This window comes from Daucus carota, chromosome 8 (assembly GCF_001625215.2).
Source record: "Daucus carota subsp. sativus chromosome 8, DH1 v3.0, whole genome shotgun sequence".
NCBI lineage: Eukaryota > Viridiplantae > Streptophyta > Magnoliopsida > Apiales > Apiaceae > Daucus > Daucus carota.
The window spans coordinates 25,048,815-25,067,898 of record NC_030388.2 but is presented as its reverse complement, the minus strand read 5'-3'; the positions used below and the strand labels follow the sequence as shown (position 1 = coordinate 25,067,898).

The 19,084-nt window shown below is 35.3% G+C and overlaps 4 protein-coding genes across 14 annotated transcripts; 1 reads left to right on the top strand and 3 right to left on the bottom strand.

Moving 5' to 3' along the window:
* Positions 1-326: 326 nt before the first annotated feature.
* LOC108199418 (small ribosomal subunit protein uS4y) lies at positions 327-2,478 on the bottom strand. The gene is made up of 3 exons (XM_017367222.2): positions 2,252-2,478; positions 1,238-1,619; positions 327-737 (listed from the first exon to the last, which is right to left on the bottom strand). Exons 1-3 carry the CDS (start codon positions 2,277-2,279, stop codon positions 554-556), a joined length of 594 nt encoding a protein of 197 aa, XP_017222711.1. The 5' UTR covers positions 2,280-2,478; the 3' UTR covers positions 327-553.
* Positions 2,479-2,608: 130 nt separating this feature from the next.
* LOC108199419 (uncharacterized) lies at positions 2,609-9,159 on the top strand. Of its 9 annotated transcripts, none has more exons than XM_064082811.1 (16): positions 2,609-2,955; positions 3,064-3,209; positions 3,399-3,445; positions 3,669-3,798; positions 3,880-3,954; positions 4,039-4,112; positions 4,282-4,582; positions 4,932-5,008; positions 5,117-5,183; positions 5,385-5,734; positions 5,858-5,959; positions 6,318-6,368; positions 6,455-6,505; positions 6,586-6,651; positions 7,346-7,645; positions 8,547-9,159. In XM_064082811.1, exons 4-7 carry the CDS (start codon positions 3,729-3,731, stop codon positions 4,561-4,563), a joined length of 501 nt encoding a protein of 166 aa, XP_063938881.1. In that variant the 5' UTR covers positions 2,609-2,955; positions 3,064-3,209; positions 3,399-3,445; positions 3,669-3,728; the 3' UTR covers positions 4,564-4,582; positions 4,932-5,008; positions 5,117-5,183; positions 5,385-5,734; positions 5,858-5,959; positions 6,318-6,368; positions 6,455-6,505; positions 6,586-6,651; positions 7,346-7,645; positions 8,547-9,159. The 9 variants fall into 9 exon arrangements, with proteins under 9 accessions (XP_063938881.1, XP_063938880.1, XP_063938878.1 ...); XM_064082810.1 differs by having other exon boundaries at positions 6,318-6,371; XM_064082808.1 differs by adding an exon at positions 8,303-8,365 and having other exon boundaries at positions 6,318-6,505.
* A 559-nt stretch (positions 9,160-9,718) lies between these two features.
* On the bottom strand, positions 9,719-13,891 carry LOC108197636 (uncharacterized). The gene is made up of 7 exons (XM_017365306.2): positions 13,680-13,891; positions 13,439-13,474; positions 13,090-13,227; positions 12,088-12,174; positions 10,985-11,032; positions 10,824-10,900; positions 9,719-10,132 (listed from the first exon to the last, which is right to left on the bottom strand). Exons 1-7 carry the CDS (start codon positions 13,749-13,751, stop codon positions 9,985-9,987), a joined length of 606 nt encoding a protein of 201 aa, XP_017220795.1. The 5' UTR covers positions 13,752-13,891; the 3' UTR covers positions 9,719-9,984.
* Positions 13,892-14,357: 466 nt separating this feature from the next.
* Positions 14,358-18,760, bottom strand: LOC108197407 (uncharacterized). 3 transcript variants are annotated; one of them, XM_017365016.2, is made up of 9 exons: positions 18,535-18,760; positions 18,353-18,466; positions 17,681-17,763; positions 16,503-16,586; positions 16,227-16,302; positions 16,049-16,121; positions 15,148-15,221; positions 14,872-14,965; positions 14,358-14,698 (listed from the first exon to the last, which is right to left on the bottom strand). In XM_017365016.2, the coding sequence occupies exons 1-9, from the start codon at positions 18,659-18,661 to the stop codon at positions 14,635-14,637; spliced, it is 789 nt and encodes a 262-aa protein (XP_017220505.1). In that variant the 5' UTR covers positions 18,662-18,760; the 3' UTR covers positions 14,358-14,634. The 3 variants fall into 3 exon arrangements, 2 of the variants coding, with proteins under 2 accessions (XP_017220505.1, XP_063939155.1); XM_064083085.1 differs by having other exon boundaries at positions 14,482-14,698; positions 18,571-18,755; XR_001802002.2 differs by having other exon boundaries at positions 14,558-14,698; positions 14,872-14,960; positions 18,535-18,756.
* Between the last annotated feature and the right edge of the window lie 324 nt (positions 18,761-19,084).

The window sequence follows — 19,084 nt, the reverse complement described above, 5'->3', positions numbered from 1 at the left end:
AGTCTGTCAACTAGTGTCAAGTAAGCTGACAACTATAATTAAAACACGGCTAGTGAAGACCGGTAAATTAATTGAAAGTTTAACTAGTGTAGTCAGCTGACTGAAAACTTCTTGATGATCTAATTGCAAGTTAATTGTGAATGGTCATTGAGTGATAGACTCTTAACCCCACAAATGAAACTCATAGATCTATATAATTCACTTGTCAACAAATTATATTAATTCCTCGTAAAGCTTAAAGAAAACATTCCAAATAGAATGTGAATATTAAACATTGATCAACTCACCCCAAAACAGTTTTTGTAACCATACCTTGCTAGAGAGCAAAAAACAAAAGGTCAAAATCTCAAATAACCATAATCAGCATCAGTACAAGACATTTCAAAAATCCAAGGTAAATATTGCTAATTATGATAAGAAAAAAACAAGCGCAGATAGTTTAAAAATGAAAGAGCACTTAAATCCTAGTACCGAAGCTTCTCAAGAACAAAGATGAAAAACAGTAAACCATGTTCCAAACATTATCACTGAGAAATATATTAAGCTCAACACCTTAATCTTCGTCTTCTTCATCTCCATCACCACCACTAGCTTTCTTTGAAGCAGCCTTCTGGTTCCTTCGCTTCACTCTGCCAGGACGGCCACCACCAAAGGGACTTGTAAGTGAGAAGTCAATATGTTTCTGAGAATCAACCCTCACCATGAATGAGGCGACATTGACCACCTGCCTTCCAACCCTGATTAATCGGCAAATAAATAAGTTCATAAGTTGTCTATAAACTAGTACTGACCAAAAAAATGTAGCTATAAATCTTTATTGGACATGTTTCTTAACTTCGTTAAAACAGTACAATCATAAGAAATAGTTTCCAACATCTCATAAATCCAAAATTTCTATCCGACTATCAGACTGAGGCTTATAACTAAAATGTAACAGGGTAAAGCATTACATCTACATAGTGTTGGGTAACATCAAAGAAATACTTTCAAGTCTATAGTAGATGGTTGGCATTAAATGGAAAGTCGCACTTAACTTTAGATAATTGTTGGTGAGACCGTATACACTATACACTATACTTTATGTTATCCAACTAATCTTACTAGCTAAGCTTATAGACAGAATCCCACCACAAAAAAATGATTATCAGCCAGAAAGATGCATAAACATATACAAAAAAATATGTAATTACATAATAAAGAGCCCAATATAATTACACTAAGAAACCAGAAACTATACCTGATGTGCCTCTGCCTAATCAGGACTCTAGCATGGTGGATAGACTTGGCCATACCAGTCTTGAACACAAGTGTCTGAAGACGACGTTCCAGAAAGTTCTCAACAGTGAGGGCAAGCACATAATCGAGCTTGTTCTGGCTCTCATCCAACAGCCCATACCTGTTCATCCTCCTCAAAAGAGCTTCACCTTCAAAAATACGACGAGGGTCCTTCTCCTCAAGGGTGAGAAGATTCCTGGCAGCATTACGGATACGGCTCAAGGCATACTGAACCCTCCAGAGCTCCCTTTTACACCTAAGCCCATACTCACCAACAAGCTTCAACTCAGCATCCAATCGTTCCTTCTCATAAGGACGACGGGGTTTCTTAAAAGTTTTTCCATCTAAAACCCAAAAAAATCATAATCAGTTCTCGAAGAAATTCCTACAGTGAACATCGTTTTATCACCTCTACTTGTTATCAACAAATAGCACAAAAGAAACAAATCTCTTTCTGTTTTACCTTTCAGCACTTATACAAACACCTATAACACAAAAATGACAAAAAAAAAACACATTGTAAATTGCCATTTATCCATATATTCTAGTGAATCAGCAGTTCATTCACTAGAAAACAATACACACACAAAACTAAACACACATTAACAAATATGTAACTTACGAAATAAAAATACGTTCTAAAACACAAACGAAAATAAATCCCTAAATTCAGTCACCAACAAAACCTAAATCACAACTGCAAAACACCTCCATATACATCCATAGAAAAAATTAAATGCATATACTATATACATCATGAATAGGTAGTGCATCTTCACATTGCTATACATACGTGACACTCAAAACCTAGAGAATATTTTAAGTAGATTATAGCTCAAATTCTATATATAATTAGAAATTTCCAGTTTATAATCCCATAGCGGTGGCAGCCTGATCTTATGATATAAAATCGGAGGGAGAAGAAGAGGGAGGGAGAGGGGGGGGGGAGAGAGAGAGAGAGGAGAGAGAGACATACAATTACGGTAGAAGTTAACGTGCACCATGATTCAAGGGCGCCGATAATGCGCTGCTGAAACGCCGCCGCGAGCTCAAACCGCAGAGAAAATAAAGTGTTTGCAGAGAGGCGATGAGGAAGACGAAGACAGCAATATCGCTGGCTTTATATGTGATGTTCAAACCCTAGGGTTCTCCTTTTATTTTCGAAGCCCAGCCCAACTTGTTTTGACCCAACTCCACATCTCACTTTTAACTAACCCAATTGTGTTCCGACCCAACCATTATAAGTGTAAACTTTCTTCTTCTTTTTTTGACAACTACTAACAAATAATAAAAACATAAATTAATTTTTGCTAAATGATATTAACGGAAACCAGATAATCCATACATTCTTAATAGTTGCTAGTGAAGGACCCTAAAATACTCCAAAAAATACCCATAATTTTGCCTGATTCGTTTACCCACTAACCCGTTAACCCATTTACCCAAATCAGTTTTTTCCCAATCTTCGACATCTTAATTCAAATTTTGGCTGAATAAACTTCTGTCACCGTATCTGTGTTTCAAGATTCTGCCGTTCTCTTGCATCGTCCGAAACACCTACTGTACAGAGATGTCAGCGTATCCCGATTTCAAATCAGAAGCTAGGGTTTGGTATTGTAATATGGACCTGCATCTGTGATCAGTATATATGCATATGACGAAAATCGAAGCCGACAAATTGTAAGATGCAAGGTTTTTCTGGATTTTCCTTTCATGTTTTGAGTCTGTGTTGTGTGTATATGTTCGATTGAAAACATGTGGTAATCATGATGTTAAAATGATTTACAGGAATGGAGCGAAGTATCGACAATGCAGAAAATGACTCGACACAAATTATCCGCAGAGCTTTTGCAATTCGACCAACCCAGATTGTGGCAAGACCGGCCTCCCTCCGCTTCGTTCTTCTGGCAAGAATAGGTCGACAAGATCTGCAGGTTTTATTCTGGATTTAATTTATTTTGATTTTTTTTTTATAATTTGTCATGAATGATTTCTAATTTATGGTTTCTATAATTGAGACGTAATAAAGTGTTTGTTAGAACGCCTGAACCAAATTGTTTGATCCATTAATACATTTTCTAATTCTAACATTTTAATCTCTTCAATCTCTATTTTTGTTTCAGGTTTATATTAAAAGAAATCAATAAAGATTTTATAGTGAAATCAACAGGTATTACGAACCAATTTTATGATTGATTCGCGTATTACATTATAGTTTAAGCATATCTGATCAAGATTCTTTAAGCAGGGAAATCATCTAGCCATGGTTTTCAGATTTCAATTCCCGTTGTAGAATGTGTACAACTTTGCTTGGTGTTTTCAGCCCGCTGATTGCATCAAGTTTTCAGGACAATGGATATGTACATCTGATGATCTACAGTTTTTGTTTGCAGGTTTGATCTCAGCCAATATTGTCACTTTCAGAGTTGAGCGTTTGACTATTACTTGAGATAATGTATCCGAAACCTTGGACCACAGACCTGAAGCGAGGAGCAGAATCCTCGGAGATTGATTTGCATGGAGGTACGATATGTGACTACACCATCGAATATTTTACATTGATAGTTAAATAATTTCAGGTTATCCTCTGTCACCGTTTGCCAGGTTCTGAAAGGCATGTACGTCACAATGCTCTCGATGCGTTTTTGCAGCAGAGGGTTGAAAACATCCAAAACAAAGGTTTAGCACACAAGAACTTTTATAATTCCCCTTTTTTATCAATGTGTATGTCAATATGGTGATGCGAGGTCCCTGTTTTTGCAGCTGATTTGAATGGATATGTTTATCAGGGTAACCATAGTTATGTGTCTGGCCCACGGCACAGAAAAATCAAGCAGGTGAGCCTCCCTGTCAAACATTCGTTGTCGTATACTGTAATATGGCATGATCATATTGTATGCCTTTTATCAAGTTATGATGCTTAAATGATATGATCTCCATGGCCTGCCAAGGTAGACCTTTGTTCCGAAGACAAGCTTATTGTTATTATCCGTGTTGATTGTGCAGTTGTTAATACAGTGCATGTATTCTTCTTTTTGCTATCTCTTGCTTCTGCGTCACATAACAAGCTTTACCTGGAGGAGGATCACGAACATATATGTCACAATTTTGGAAAACTACTGCAGCATCACTGAATATAAAATCAACGCTTTCATAGATTTCACAACTTTTGTAAAATTGAGTGCCGTATCCAACAAAAAGTGTGTCCTGGAACTGCTCAAATCTACACTGATAAAACGCAGAAAGGTGGGAAGTGCTTCTCAACGCCACGGCTTGCTCATTGCTTGATCCAGCTGAATTTATAAAGGTTATACCTATTGCTGCGATTCTGTCCCCTAATATATCTGCAGATTATATTATAGGATTCACTGTTAAACAATTAGGAGGAACTTATTAAGGAAATAACTATTAGGAGGAAAGGAACGGCACAATTCACTGTGGTAGTAGCTAATACAGCTTATTTTTCCTTATATTAGTAGCTGGTATCAGTGGTTAAAGACTAATAAACTTTATTCCCGCTTATATTTTTTTGCAAGAACTTCTAATTGTCACGTCTACCGGTATTGGCAGCCACTGCTGCTATCGAGTATATATCTTCTAACCTCAGTAGCAAAAGCTACTTTTAATCGTACTTGACTAATTTTAGCCCTGTCTAGGAATCGAGAGTACAGCTACTAATCAAGGGTTATGCTGACTACTAATCAAAGGAGGTTACGAGGTGTCAAATTATCAGGTTGTGCTATATCACCTCTGCTGACAGCAATCAATACCACATGTTATGCTTACTAAAACACTTTTTTAGATATGTCATGAATATGTTATTTATATTATTTGATTATAGATGTAGGCACTTTCATGAGCTCAATCCCAGTGCAAAACAATCGTACCTGCAGTGTAACCAAAATAGTGTAAGTTTTGTTTTAAATAAGCAAATTATATATTTTTCTGTATCCTTATGTTCCTATTATTGGTTTTAGTGCATTTCTAATTTTACTTATTTGATTTTTTCCTGCACAAGCATGGAATTTTGGTAATGTTTTGATTGTTGCTTTCATTGATCAAAACAATGTCTTTATATTCTGTACACATGATTACTTTTCTCTCTTCAGTAGTGGTGCTAAAACCTTTGGAGTCCTTTGATGCTGCACACGATAATCCTTTGTCCAAAAAGATCTTGGAGGCATGTTATACCCCTCACATCTATTTATTTGGAAGGCTCGAAACGCCTTAGTTTGGAATCAAAGACATACACATGTTAATGCAGTCGTTGCCTTAGCTAAACAGCACCTTACACAATGGAGAAATGCCTAAATTCGGCTGACCAAAGCTCTATTTCAGTATCAAATAGACGGAGGTAGAGCAGAGAAGTGGGTTAAGCCCGCAGAATGACTTTATTAGGGTGACAACTGATGCAGCAATGTTTACTGAGCAGCAAAATTCCTCGAGATAAGAACCTAATGTAATTATTTTGATAATTGAACACTTGCGTGCTGCTGACCTTAGGCAAAGCTATAAAAATAATTCTTACATTACTATTTATTTTAATAGAATTTATTCTCACATTACTATTTATTTTGTGTAGGTTTTACCACTGAAAGAGGTCTCATTGGGAGACTTGAGAAGAGAGAAGGCCAGCCTCCCTTTATGTGAGAACCAAGAGTTGCTACATCTAACCTCATTGGCAGTAAGTTTCATACATTTATTTATAACTTATTACGTTTGTAGAATAGTATTGTATTAGTGTGAACAATCCCGTCACAAAGTTAATATAACACTTACTGATTTCTAATATATTAACTTTAAAAAATGACTTTGCTTAGAATTCTATTAAAATAAATAGTAAATATTATTCTATATATCTTGATTGACCTTATAGATCTCGAACCTATTATGACCCGCCAGTCTAGAAATAAAATACTAATGTAATTATTTTGATAATCGATCACTTGCGTGCTGCTGATTGGGCAAAGCTTTAAAAGTATTCTTACATTACTATTTATTTGAATAAAATTTATTCTTACATTACTATCAATTTTGTGTAGGTTCTACCACTGAAAAAATAAATCACGGTCCTGCTACATCTAAAATCCTGGGCAGTAAATTTCATACTTTTATTTACAACTTATTACATTTTGTATTTATTTCATTCTGGCACTTGCTAACCAATTTTTTTTTACAGGAAACAATACTATTCTGCAAACGCGAGGAGTCCACTTGAAGCTTAATCAGCGTATCTGTCTTCTGCACCATTAATTTGTGGCTTATTGCATGTTTTTCTGGATCAGTACTAAATATTTTAAAAAATTGCAGGAGCTGGCAGGAGACAAGATGCTTGCGGCCTATCATCCGACATACTTAATGAAATAAATGATCCAGGTTTGTTCTCCATAATAAAAGCTGCAATTTGTCTTTATACAGTCAGTAAGTATTTAATCATTGCGTTGTTATTCTCAGACTTTCGCCATTCTCATGATAAAGCACGTGTCCTGATCTGATATGTGGATATATTTGAGTTAGTTCCTACATTTATCCTATTTTACATCCTTTACTTAAGCCAGTTATTATTTTATTCTTTATTTTTTTGTGAAATAAATTATAAGCGGCTGTCACTCTACATATCAGGCGGTAAAAGTCAATAGTAAATATACTCCATGTGTTCATGTGTGTCTATTTTATTTGCTCTGAAAGCAGAAGAGTGATCTTCTGCAGAATATGCCTCGAGATTTTTTTTTTTGTATTTGTTATGCTCATTTTTGATGAAATAGACAAAAAAAAAACGATATTTGTGGAAGAATGTAAGTATTTGGCAATCTTTGCCTATTGATCTGTATATATAAGTTACATTTTGAATTTGAACACTGTCTTATCAATGCAATAAGATTTGCTATGTACTTTTTCTTATCCAAGAAAAATATCGTAATATATATTGGCATAAAATTTGTTTATTGGATTTGTATGGAATACTATAAAATTTTACATGAGCATTGTCTTATTACATGTGATTCTTTCTGTGTAATTGACAATTAGGATTTCATGCCTCCACTAATGGACCTCTTGGTTTTGTGGACAGAATGGATGCAGAATCTGACAACAAAGGATCTGCAAATACTGCTGAAACTCCTGATATTGTGTTACCTTCTTCTACAAACCCTGAACAAAGTGTAAGCAAAAGGCTCAGGAAGAATTAGAAACTGAAAATGCAGGAAAAAAATCTGACCCTGATGAAAGTGCAGACGGTGCATCGGGCACTCCTCAACTAAGTGTTTTTGGTTCTCTCACAAAAGGTTTAGTTGATTCATCTTGGAGTGCAGTGAAGGCAGTTCAGCTTAAGGCCCAAAGTATTGTCTCTCAAAACAAGCGAAGATACCAGGTAATATAATATCTCTCCAGCTGCTGCTTTGGTGTTGTTAATTGCATGCCATTTTACAATCCCATTATAATCTTTTTGTCATGTTAGACTCGGTTAGAGCTAGCTCCTCTTCCATTTTCCTCCCAAATGTCAAACGGTTTCTTTGTTGCTAATGTTAATGAGCCCTGGCCAAGGTCGTTCATTTTAGCTGGAGTATTTATTAGGGTCGGTTTCCACCCAGCAAAATCTGTAAGTTATGGCAGGGATGCCTTACAAATTTAGATATTACTGCTAACTAGTGTGTAGAAGAGAAAGGGTAGATAATCAGCTGTCTATTTTGAAGGATTGGCATTACTAGGGTGAAATCTGCACATGAAACATGATCAGCATTGCTAAATCGTGCACTGCATAACTTTTGTAATTAGGAGGCTATTATAAACAACTTGAGCTTCAAGCACAACTGTACTCAACTGATCAGGGTATTGCTGTTTCTGTTTGATATCACAGATCAAAATTTTATCACATTGATGAAAATTATGCAGTTTGAAAATATTCATCCTCATTTACTCAAATGCAAGCATCTGACAAATTTTTCCTTATTAAAACTTCCGTTCAAAAGATATAGGTGAATGTTGTAATTAGATGGCTCAGCTACATCTGATAAAATTTTGGTTACAGAAACCAAGAGGTCACCCTTCTCCTGCAGACTCTTCATAGTTTCATATTGGCATTGCCTCACGGGTAATAAATCAAGGCCCATGTCCTTAAGCTTTTGGTTTGAAAATGTTAATGCCTGGATCTTTGCTTAATTTTATCAGAACTTTTGCATTACAACCATGATATTTAATTGATTATGCTTTAGTCATAAAGGCCTAATTATAAACCTGCTAGGTATGTATATGTTTAACTTACTTATATACAGGGAAATACGTTGCTAAAGTTTCTACCACCGCGCCACGATGAAGCGAGATCTTGGAGCAGATGTATCTTCCTGTAGTTGCATGGGTCTCAAAGAGAAGAACATGTGCAGAAGCAACATCTCCAACATCAACTTAGGCCTGAACTGAGTTGTTGGAAGATGGCTTTGTTCACAACAGCATGGTGTACAATAGCATAATTATGGTTTTGTCAAGTAAAATACCATCAATTCTGCATTGGCAAAAGTGGAATTTGTCCTAATGTAACTTACATTGCTTTAGTTGATGGGCTTCTCAAAAGCAACAACTATGATCTGTATATGGTTTTCAACTGCTTAAAGGTGCTCGCCAGTCCAAATGAGCATAACAATGAAACACTTTGCGGCTCAAACAAGAGACTGGCATGTTGGAGATCATTATGTATAGACATTTTATCAGAAAATAATTTTGCAGTTGTGAGATAAATATGTATGGATTCAACTTTGTACATTATGTATAAGTATTTAGCAAAAATGTTTAGAAGAGTAATCGTGGTCATGTTTCAGATGTAATGGTTGTTAATACTATTATAATTACATATGCATTTGCATTGTTTTTATAAAAAATCGTAATTCTTCACATTATTAATTATTAAGCATTTTAGATAATTATTAAACATTTTTAAAGGGAGCTCGCGAAGCCAATAAAAAACCAATGGCCTCGAATTTTTTAACACTCTTGAGAGTTGACTAAATAGATCGATTTTAATATAACCTATACTAGTAATTGATTTAAAAAGGATTGCTTAACTTTATTTAATGTATTAGTATAAACTTGCTTTTCGGATGGTAAAAGCCAGAGCAGTTCTGTAATCAAAATTCGGAAGTAGTACATTGAATTTATACCTTACATACTGAAAGTGATAAGAGGAAATACAGAAGGATAGTAAAGCATAACTTGATATTATAATTGAGACATTTGTGTATCAATATCCTTAACAATGAGTGTGAGAGCTGTCCCGGTGGAAACTGGGCTTTGCGTTGATCTAAAGGGTCACGGGTGGGTTCGATATAATACGCCTTTTGAAGAATATCCTTAACAATGGAACTCTGTTTTGAACAGAATTTATAATATAATTGCAGGCACATCAGCAAAGAAAGCCGAATAGCTAGAGGGAGTAAAATACAACTCAGAGATCTTAGCAAAGGAATCCACTATATCCAGCACTTTTTTAATAAAAACCCAGTTCCCTTAACCAAACAACATACTATGGCTTTTCAGAAAGTTACACCAATAAGCAAGCTGCAGAACGGGCAGTTTGTCAGGAAACTAAAAACTCAACAGTATGCCAAAACAATTTTCCAACCAGACTATATTCCCTAGAAGTAAACTAAAGAAAAACTTAATACTGATAAAATCTAGTGAATCATCATCAAGGTGCTCTACCAGCCTTCTTATAGATTCTTAAGCAGGACTACCAAAAAGACTCCAGTCAAGGACTCTGAAGCTCGAGACTGCCGATTTAAAAACATCATCCATTGGCATAAATCCAGATTGTGCTGCAGGTACAGCCAAGCCAGCTCCAACTGCGTTGGCACTCTCACTAAGATGGCTGCAACAAGAATAAACTGTAAATAACAGGTAAAGTGTTTTTTTCCTTCTTAACATAGTGCCAGTAAATTTGTAAGAGAGCGAAATCAATATCCAGATATAATGTTTCTATTTACTTGACCCATATACACTATGATAAATATAGCAAAGACTCTGTTAGATATATCAGTGTTTTGTTTCTATATAGATGAACATGCAAAGCCTACGCCGCTACGCGCGCCTTCATCATAATAACACCCCAAAGATTATTACAAGATGCTCTAGACAATTACCAGAAAGAAAGTAGAAAAACTGTAGAACCCAACAGGAGAGGATAACAGAGCACAAAAAGAACAATATATGCAGTAATGTAAGTTACTGCTGTTGCCACCGCAAAATGTTGAGTGACTACTAAATTTTGACTGCACAATAGCATAAAATATATAATTCATCCTATATGACATGATCACAAAATTGCATATAAAATTTCACACATATATCCAGTAAAACACAAACCTGCTGCATGTTTGGTCGTCTACAACAAGACTGATGACTTCGAAAAAATATATTAACTTCCACCAGACTAAACGTAAATGTCTTGTATACAAGTAGAGTTGTAACTTCTACCTACTTCCCAGTAATCATCTGGGCTAAAGGGAAACAAACCATAATATTTGCGATTTAGATGATCACGCAAACTTGTTCATACTTACTTTATCAAAAGGGGCTCATAGGCAGTGATAAGTACATCTGTGCCGACTTCCTTTAGGCGCAAATTTGCAAGGTACACCTGCAGGAACCAAATTCTCAGACTTGCCAGTCAGCTCAACTGCATTTAACTATAAGAAATTTACATTATTGGCAAACAACTTGCCTTTACAACATTTTGAGCTTCCCTTCCCTGGCGGCCCTTAGAGATGGCCTGCAGAAAAGTAGAACAGGCAGTCATTGTATTATGCATAAAAGCACATTGGGGCAAGGGAATGCATAGTGATATGCATGGCTGAAAGGATGTGCTATTTTCTGCATTGATATCATGTCCGAGTAATCGCTTCGGTTTGCTAACCGACATATACCACTAATGCTTTTGTTTATGGTTGATGCTATTACTTTATTTTACAGCAAAGCACGTCAAATATAATTCCTTCATTTACCATCTTACTTAAACTAAAGGAAACTAATATCTTGAATCCTCCCAATTGCCAAACATCTATTCTTCTTATTCCTTTTGGCCAACCAGTACCCAGATTATTTCTCTTAGAATCCAATCGATTCTCATACATTTAAGTAACAAACAGTCGTATTAAAAAAATTTAAGCTTTAATAAATTGATCAATTCACTTGACTTAACATATAACAATACCATACCAGCTACTTGTGCCTGAATAAATTTTCAATAAATTAGACTCTTGGGTATCCGTCACCTTTACAAAAATCTAGTACCACTATCCAGTCATCCAGACATGAAGAAGGTAAATCATACTGAATCACAGTCATACATTCTCAGCAAAAACCACTGTGTTCTGTCCTCTTAAACTATACATCACTATCTCTAGCCTGACTCAACTTCATTAGGAGACTTTATGATGCAGATGGAAATGAAAGAAACAGAAGTTTAGCATGGGAATTCAGGTAAATGAATCATTACAATAAATTGAGCATGCAACGATGCTGACCATAAAACCGCTTAATTAATTGAAAAGCCACTAATGGAATCGCAAAACCTAGTAAAAAGTAAAATTAGTGTGTCAAGTAGAACTATGACTTCTATAAAATGCGAGTAACTTTAGTGAGTCAGATACAGTCAACAGCATGAACAACTGGTGGATTGTGCAGACGGATTACCAACACAGACTTGCGCCAGGGTAAGCATCAATAGCCAAAGTAATTTGTTTATAGTTATGAATCAAATAAAACACAAGAAAGTCGAAATGAAAGGGTGTAGAAGTCTAGCAACAATTAGTGAAGCTGTTATACCATTTGTCCAATGGCAGTAGTCATGACTGCAGGCATGTTTCTAAAACGCAACCACTCGGCCTCAAATACTCCTGATTGCTCAATTATCTGAAAAATGCAAGTGAACAAAGGGTAAAAAGACAATCAGGAAGCCACCATTGTTATTGCTCTACCATTACCCCAATTACTACCAATCTAGCATTGGTAAAAGAGCAGATGACATGTCCTGGTGGCAACAATATTCGAAATCATGTATAATTGTTATCTGATTCAGTACAAGACATAATAAAATAGCAATTAAAGCATAGTAATCACATGCATATATATTTACTAGTAGTAATAGTACTATATAATGCCAACAAGCTCCTCCGCAAGAAAGAACTTCAGGTCTTAAACACTTATTTCTTGATCCGGTAATCAGCAATTATTTGATTAGGATAAAAAGGCAAGCAATATTGACAAGAAAAGTAGCAAGGAAGATAAATACTCCCTCCGTCCCAATAGGTTATATACATTTGGTGTAGACACGGAGACCAAGAAAAAGTGTAAAAAATGAGTAAAGTTAGATGAAAAGTGGGTAAAGTGGCGGGACCCATTTGTATTTAATTATAGATTTGTGATGGTGGAGGAAAGTAGTGGGTGTAATAGTGTTTTTATTATTATAAAATGAAGATAGTGGAAGAAAGTAGTTGGTATAATAGTGTTTTACATTATTAAAAGTTGCTATTTTAGGAATGTATAGAAATGATGGGACATCCCAAACTATATAGAAATGACTGGGACGGAGGGAGTATTGATATAAAGTAGTAGACTTTAATATTTATATACTACCCTAGAGAAATCATTATATCACGAAAATTGTGCTGAAGGGCATTCTGATTAAGTGATTATGCACACAGCACATATGTACACCATCAATAACTAGAAAACCAACAAGTTTTTTAATACATAAAATTAATTAAATGTCCGTGCTTGCACAATAAGTAACATATGGAGTAACATTTAAAAAGAGTGAAGAAGTACCATGTTTCCGCCAGAGTCCTGTTCAGAGGCAAGGTCTTGAAAGAACCAGGTAGCACTTCCATTGTCGGGAACATCTTGTTTCAAATCCAACAGCTCAAATATCAAACTTTCATCTCTTTCAGGGTCCGCAAATGCCTCCTACAAAGAATTTAACAAATTAAATTCCACTTCACAATAAACAGTTAATGTTTGAGCACCTCTAATTTTATACACATTATTCTGCAAATGCTATCGAGTGCTTGACAAATGTCTTCACAAGAACAAGGCATATATAACTCCGCTTTGGCATGTAATTGTAGTTTAAAAAGTTAAAATAAATAATCAAAAAGGGAAAGCATAATTTACAAACCTGATGATCAGGAACTTCACGAACATCACTCACATCCTACAACAATTCACAACATCATAATTTTTGAAGTCAATAAAACAAACACATAAACAGAGAGAGAGAGAGAGAGGGAGAGGGAGAGAAGGGGGAGAGGGAGAGAGAGAGAAGGGGGAGAGGGAGAGAGAGAGAGAGAGAGAGAGAGAGAGAGAGAGAGAGAGAGAGAGAGAGAGAGAGAGAGAGAGAGAGAGAGGGAGGGAGGGACCTGAAAACGGGGAGGGAAATTACAGACAACAGCGCCACCAAACAAACTCCGGTTTGATGATTGTTCTGCCATTTTCACTGCAAACTTAAAACCAAAACTAGCAATTTACATGTATATGTATCCATCAGAGCAACCATTGCTTACTTGAGAAGCACAATATGCGTTTGTTCAAAGCTACTGACAAACTAATTTTCTTCGACTAATTACTTCGTCCTTTTCAAAATTATTTTCCACAATTTACATATGTTATCTATACTGAAATGAATAAAAATGATTTTATTAAAATATATATAATCTAATTTAAGATATATAAATTATGTGAAAGTAAATTTAAAACAAAATTTGATTGGATTAATTTGATCACACAAAAAAAATAAAAATCCTTGACAATTATTTTCAAACGGAGACTGTATTTTAACTTCAATTTTTAGGTCAGTTTTTTTAAATAATTCAAAGAATAAATTTGTAATTTAAGAACTGTAGGTCTGTATATCAAAAATCGTAAAATGTGTTTATTAGTAAGCATCTATTTCTTGACTCTGATTTATTTCGATCACCAATAGTGATTACTGTATTACTTTTGTAGTCGTTAGAGATTTTAATTTAGTGCTTATTATTGTTATATTTATTGTCTGCTTAATTTGTGTTTTTGAGTGATTTCTGCAGCACAAAAGAGGGTAAATGAAAAAATTAGTTACATTGGCTATAAAATATTAGTTACATTTAGCTGCACTAACACTCAACCAAAAGCAGCAATTATCTGGCTCTTTTCTGTTTCTTATTATAGAGTGCTCTCCACAGACTCCACCCACAGGCTGCATCATAAGTTGCAGGAGTAAGTCCACTTTAGAAGTAGGAGCACTAATATGAGGCCCGATATTTATAACTGACAATGCAAGAGCCTGAAGCCAGTTTCAATCAGCACTCGATGAAACGTAGGCCCTTTGCAGAGTTATTACTGTGGAAGGAGAATGCGATTTTGCAAGTCTTGAAAGGATTTTACATCTGTTCCCCATAACCTGCATGAATCAGTGGAACATAAACAATATTCTGAAAATTATTATATTTATGTACCTCAGAACTTGCTTATACAAGTGACAAGTTATTTAAAATTTCTTCCCCACAATGTAATAATAGAACTTGCGTAGATATGAGAATTAGGAGGTGTCTTGGGAAATTAGACTAAACTTACCAGCAGTTGATTCCCACAGCACTGGCTCCCAACTTGTCAGCCTTCTCATCATCTCCAACATGTACTGCTCTACAGGCTTCCACATTTACCTGGTCTAAATATTGCTAAACGTTAGATAGCTTTTTCGCTTATGTAACCCCTTTCAGAAATTTCAAGTACAGATACATATGTGAGGGCTAATGAGGCAATATATAAGATTCTCTCATATTGTTGACAATTTAAACACCCTTCATAATCCTGAAATTAAGAAAAAAAATTGTGATTCCATACATATACCTAAAGCGGCTTTAAATATCATTGCATCTGGCTTTTCATATCCAACCTCCGAAGATATAATAACAGCATCAAACCTATAAAAGGGTCGTATAAAATTAGTACTGACCATTAAGACCAATAACCCTGTTTGAGAAGGCCACAAAATACTGCAATCTTTGTATACTATTAGACATTCTACTGTTAGTAATTAACTATTCTCCTTTTTGGATAATGACTCAAAAAAGGTGGAGTGTGTTTAGGTTGAGGGATAGGGAGGAGAGTAAGGACACGGAGGACGCGAGGAGCTGGGACTGGACATGGAATATTGCAAAGCTCCCCGAAGGCATGAATTAAAATAAGAAACCGCTGAGACCCAAATCAAGGTAGCAGATTCACATAGGCTGTGACAGTCGCCATAGTTTTGAAGTTGAAGAATAGGGTGAGCTGGGTAAGCCCTGCAGTTAGTATTTAGGAGTATTTTGTGGTCATTAGTATGTACTTTCCAAACATATAGTTCGTTTATCGTCTTATTTGTTTCTTTTATGCTGACTTTTAACACACTTACTTCTATTCGTTAGTACTTTGCACACTTTTAGTGTTGTATGTTGTTTTCTTTTTGCTTAGTTATTTTAAAACTGGGGGTTTTCACATAAAAAAACCTCTCTACTGTCAAGAGTAGGGATAAGGTCTGCCCAAAACTAACCCTCCTAAGATCCTTCTCCCGCGTGGGGTATGTTTTGGTTTGCTTCACATTGGAAGAGTAACTAATCAACCAAACTGCGTCTTATTGGCTAAATGACAAATTTCATGGATGATATAAGGCTCCCTATGATTAGGAACAGTATAATCTATCAAAGGTGTTAAGATTAGTAAGTTTACAGCAGCAGTAAGAGGCTGGACAAGTAAGGTTATCAATGCTTACAGGTCCACAACATTCAAATCCTTTAATAGCTTCCTCAGACGATTATCAAAGTTGGATACAACAGCTAATTTAACTGTGCCATGGTGAGAAATATTAACTGGTCAGTACATAATTTGCAAACATCAAGTTTTCTAGATATAATTTGCAACAGATAAAGAGAGTATTTCATAAATATAACCTCCAGCATCTTTCAGGATGACTATTGTTTCATGGGCTCCGGGTGGAAGACACCATGCTTCACCATTTGCATAGTACTGAAAAAAAAACCCATCAAATATATGAAACTCCAGCATTAGTTATAACAGGAGACCAGCCGTGATGATATCCTAGAATACTTCATGGTCAATTCGTGCACAAGTGTGTTTATATATAATTAATAATACAAGATTGGAAGAACTGGACAAACTCAACACCTTCGCCTAAAGTGCAAATAAAATTTATTATGCTTGATTACCTGGTAAACTTCTTCAAAATAATCGTCTCTTGCACAACCCGTGGCTTCAGAAACTACAAGCCTCCAGAATGGCCTTCCATCTCCCTGTTATTAAACATCGATATAGATAAGACATAATATATCTACATATTTCTTGCCATATCTCTGTGGTTAAAACATTAAATAATTTCAATATTATGCATTCTTAAATTAGTTCTAAGGCATGACACCAGTTTGATCAAAAGGTGCAACTGACTGTTAAGCTACTGTCTCCTTTCTTCATAAACAAATGAAGGAAATAGGACTAGTGAATCACATTTCTTCTTTGACACACTTATCCATAGATGAATATATTCCTAGGCCTTGTTACAATACAGATTTCACATATCAGCAGCTCGAGTTAATTTTTAGCACATTTTTTACTAGGAGAATATACATCTAAATAACGACCAGGCCTTTGGGGGTTCGTGTCTGTAAACGGGTCAATTTTGGGTCAAGCTAAAATTATTAAAACTGCATGAAATTGGATATTTGAAAGGCAATGAAATTCTTATTTCAGATCACTTTCGGGTTTTGTCTCGGTAAATCGAGTTAGGAATCGGCTCAAGTTTTAGGCCGTGTCTGATAATGCTACCTCTTTACTGCAAGAATGTTTAGATGAATCATGACATGTATGATGTATATTAGAATGCACGATGTAAATCCAGTTAAGTACTTTAATCAATAAAGAGCATTACAGCATACAATACTAAATAATTACAAATAAAAAAACATACAATATTACATCAAACAAAAGAGAAAAGTTGATCTTCCCTTTTTTGAGATTAAGAAAATTATTTCTTGATTTTTTGGCAGATTGAATGAACACTCACCACTGTTTCTTAGATTCACATTGTGAACCTTTACTTGTTCAGTTTGTTTATTGTTACAATAAAGTGGTAAATGTCAGAATTATATATAATATCTATTATATAGTCTATATATGAATTATTTATAATTAATTCGTCAACTAGTCGCCAAGCATGGTCCCCATTGACTCAACTTGACTTACCTCCGTGACTACGACGACACTTACCCACTTTGCTTTTGACATGGCCTGAACCCTCAAGCTCCACATACATGGGCTGAGGGTATTGACATGGAGCAAGAGCCTTTTGCAGTTTTGCTAAACAAAAAATAGAAAAGAGAAATCATTTCACCTGGTATCGAAGTTTTTCAGGCCATGGTGCGGAAAACGCTCTTTTAAATCCTTGCTTTATTTCGGCCGGGGACATACTCAGACCTGTCAATGCCACTGAAATTAACTGCTCCGAATTCTCAGACTAAAATCAAAACTGAATATCTATAAATTTATACCCTCCCTAATCAGCCATAAACTGAAATAAGACTACTTTTTTAATAAAAGAAATAAAATATAGAAATTTTCCCATTAATAATTTTAAAAATGGAACAATCATTTTAGTCCTAACGATTGTCACTAAAATTAAATTCTTGTCGATTAACAATCTTCATGCAACGATTCAAAAAAACAAACAACTTAATTTGACAATTACCCTCTCTCAAAACCATAAAAGGGGATAATAGAGGTTTACTTGGATCATATATCATTAAACTTACACTCACTCGAACCAAAAAACCTATTCAATATTGTTCAGGGGATCACCATAGAATTTGAGTGAATACGGAGTTAAAACTCGAGACCTCTGGCACCAAACCACAGACCATGTCCAATTACCAACTCTGGATAGATTAGCCCCACATATCAAACAGCAGAGAAGCGTATTCGGATCATATATCTTCTTTAGCATAATATCGGATACGAAAAAATGGACTACATTTCAAAAACCAAGAAAAAGAAAGAAAGAGCTAACCATATTTGACACCAATCGAAGAGTAAATATCATGAACAGGATGAGCCAACTGCAAAAGGGTACCTCCAGCATCCAACAACAATGCATCATACTTTCTTTTCACTGTGCTAACCCCTACAATTAGGATTCAGCTTAGCTCAATACAATCATATAAAAACTTGAACTTTATTGAATAAACTGACCCGTGGGGATTGCGCTTGCAGATGATGATGAATTACAACAATTGCGAACACCCAGAAGAGGATTGTTGGGTGGCTTCAAAATGGATGGTTTAATTTTAAGAGCTCTCAAGAGACCAATGGCGTCCATTTTCTTAGTTGTGAGTCCACTCGGTCGAGTCCGGCCGAGCACTCAGCGGTAATCACTAAACCCGGGGCGACTCTCACAAGAAAAGGCAAGCAATTTTTTTTAAGGTCCGTCTTTGCGACCGGTTTTTATTTAAATAAGGGTGCTTAATTTTTATTTTTTTGAAACAAATAAGGGTGCTTATTATTAGTAAGATTGAAATTAACAAAATTTATTATAAAAATATGATTATAAAAAAAAAATTAAATATTGTTATTTCAAACAAGAGGCATTCGTATTAATTATAATAATTATAATTAGATCTCTCTAATGTAATATGGGAGTCTAATCAGATAATATTCTGATTATTTCTTAAAAAGAAATAGAGTATATTATTGTAGCTGAAGTTCTCATAAAACAATTAGATATTGAGATATATTAAGAGGA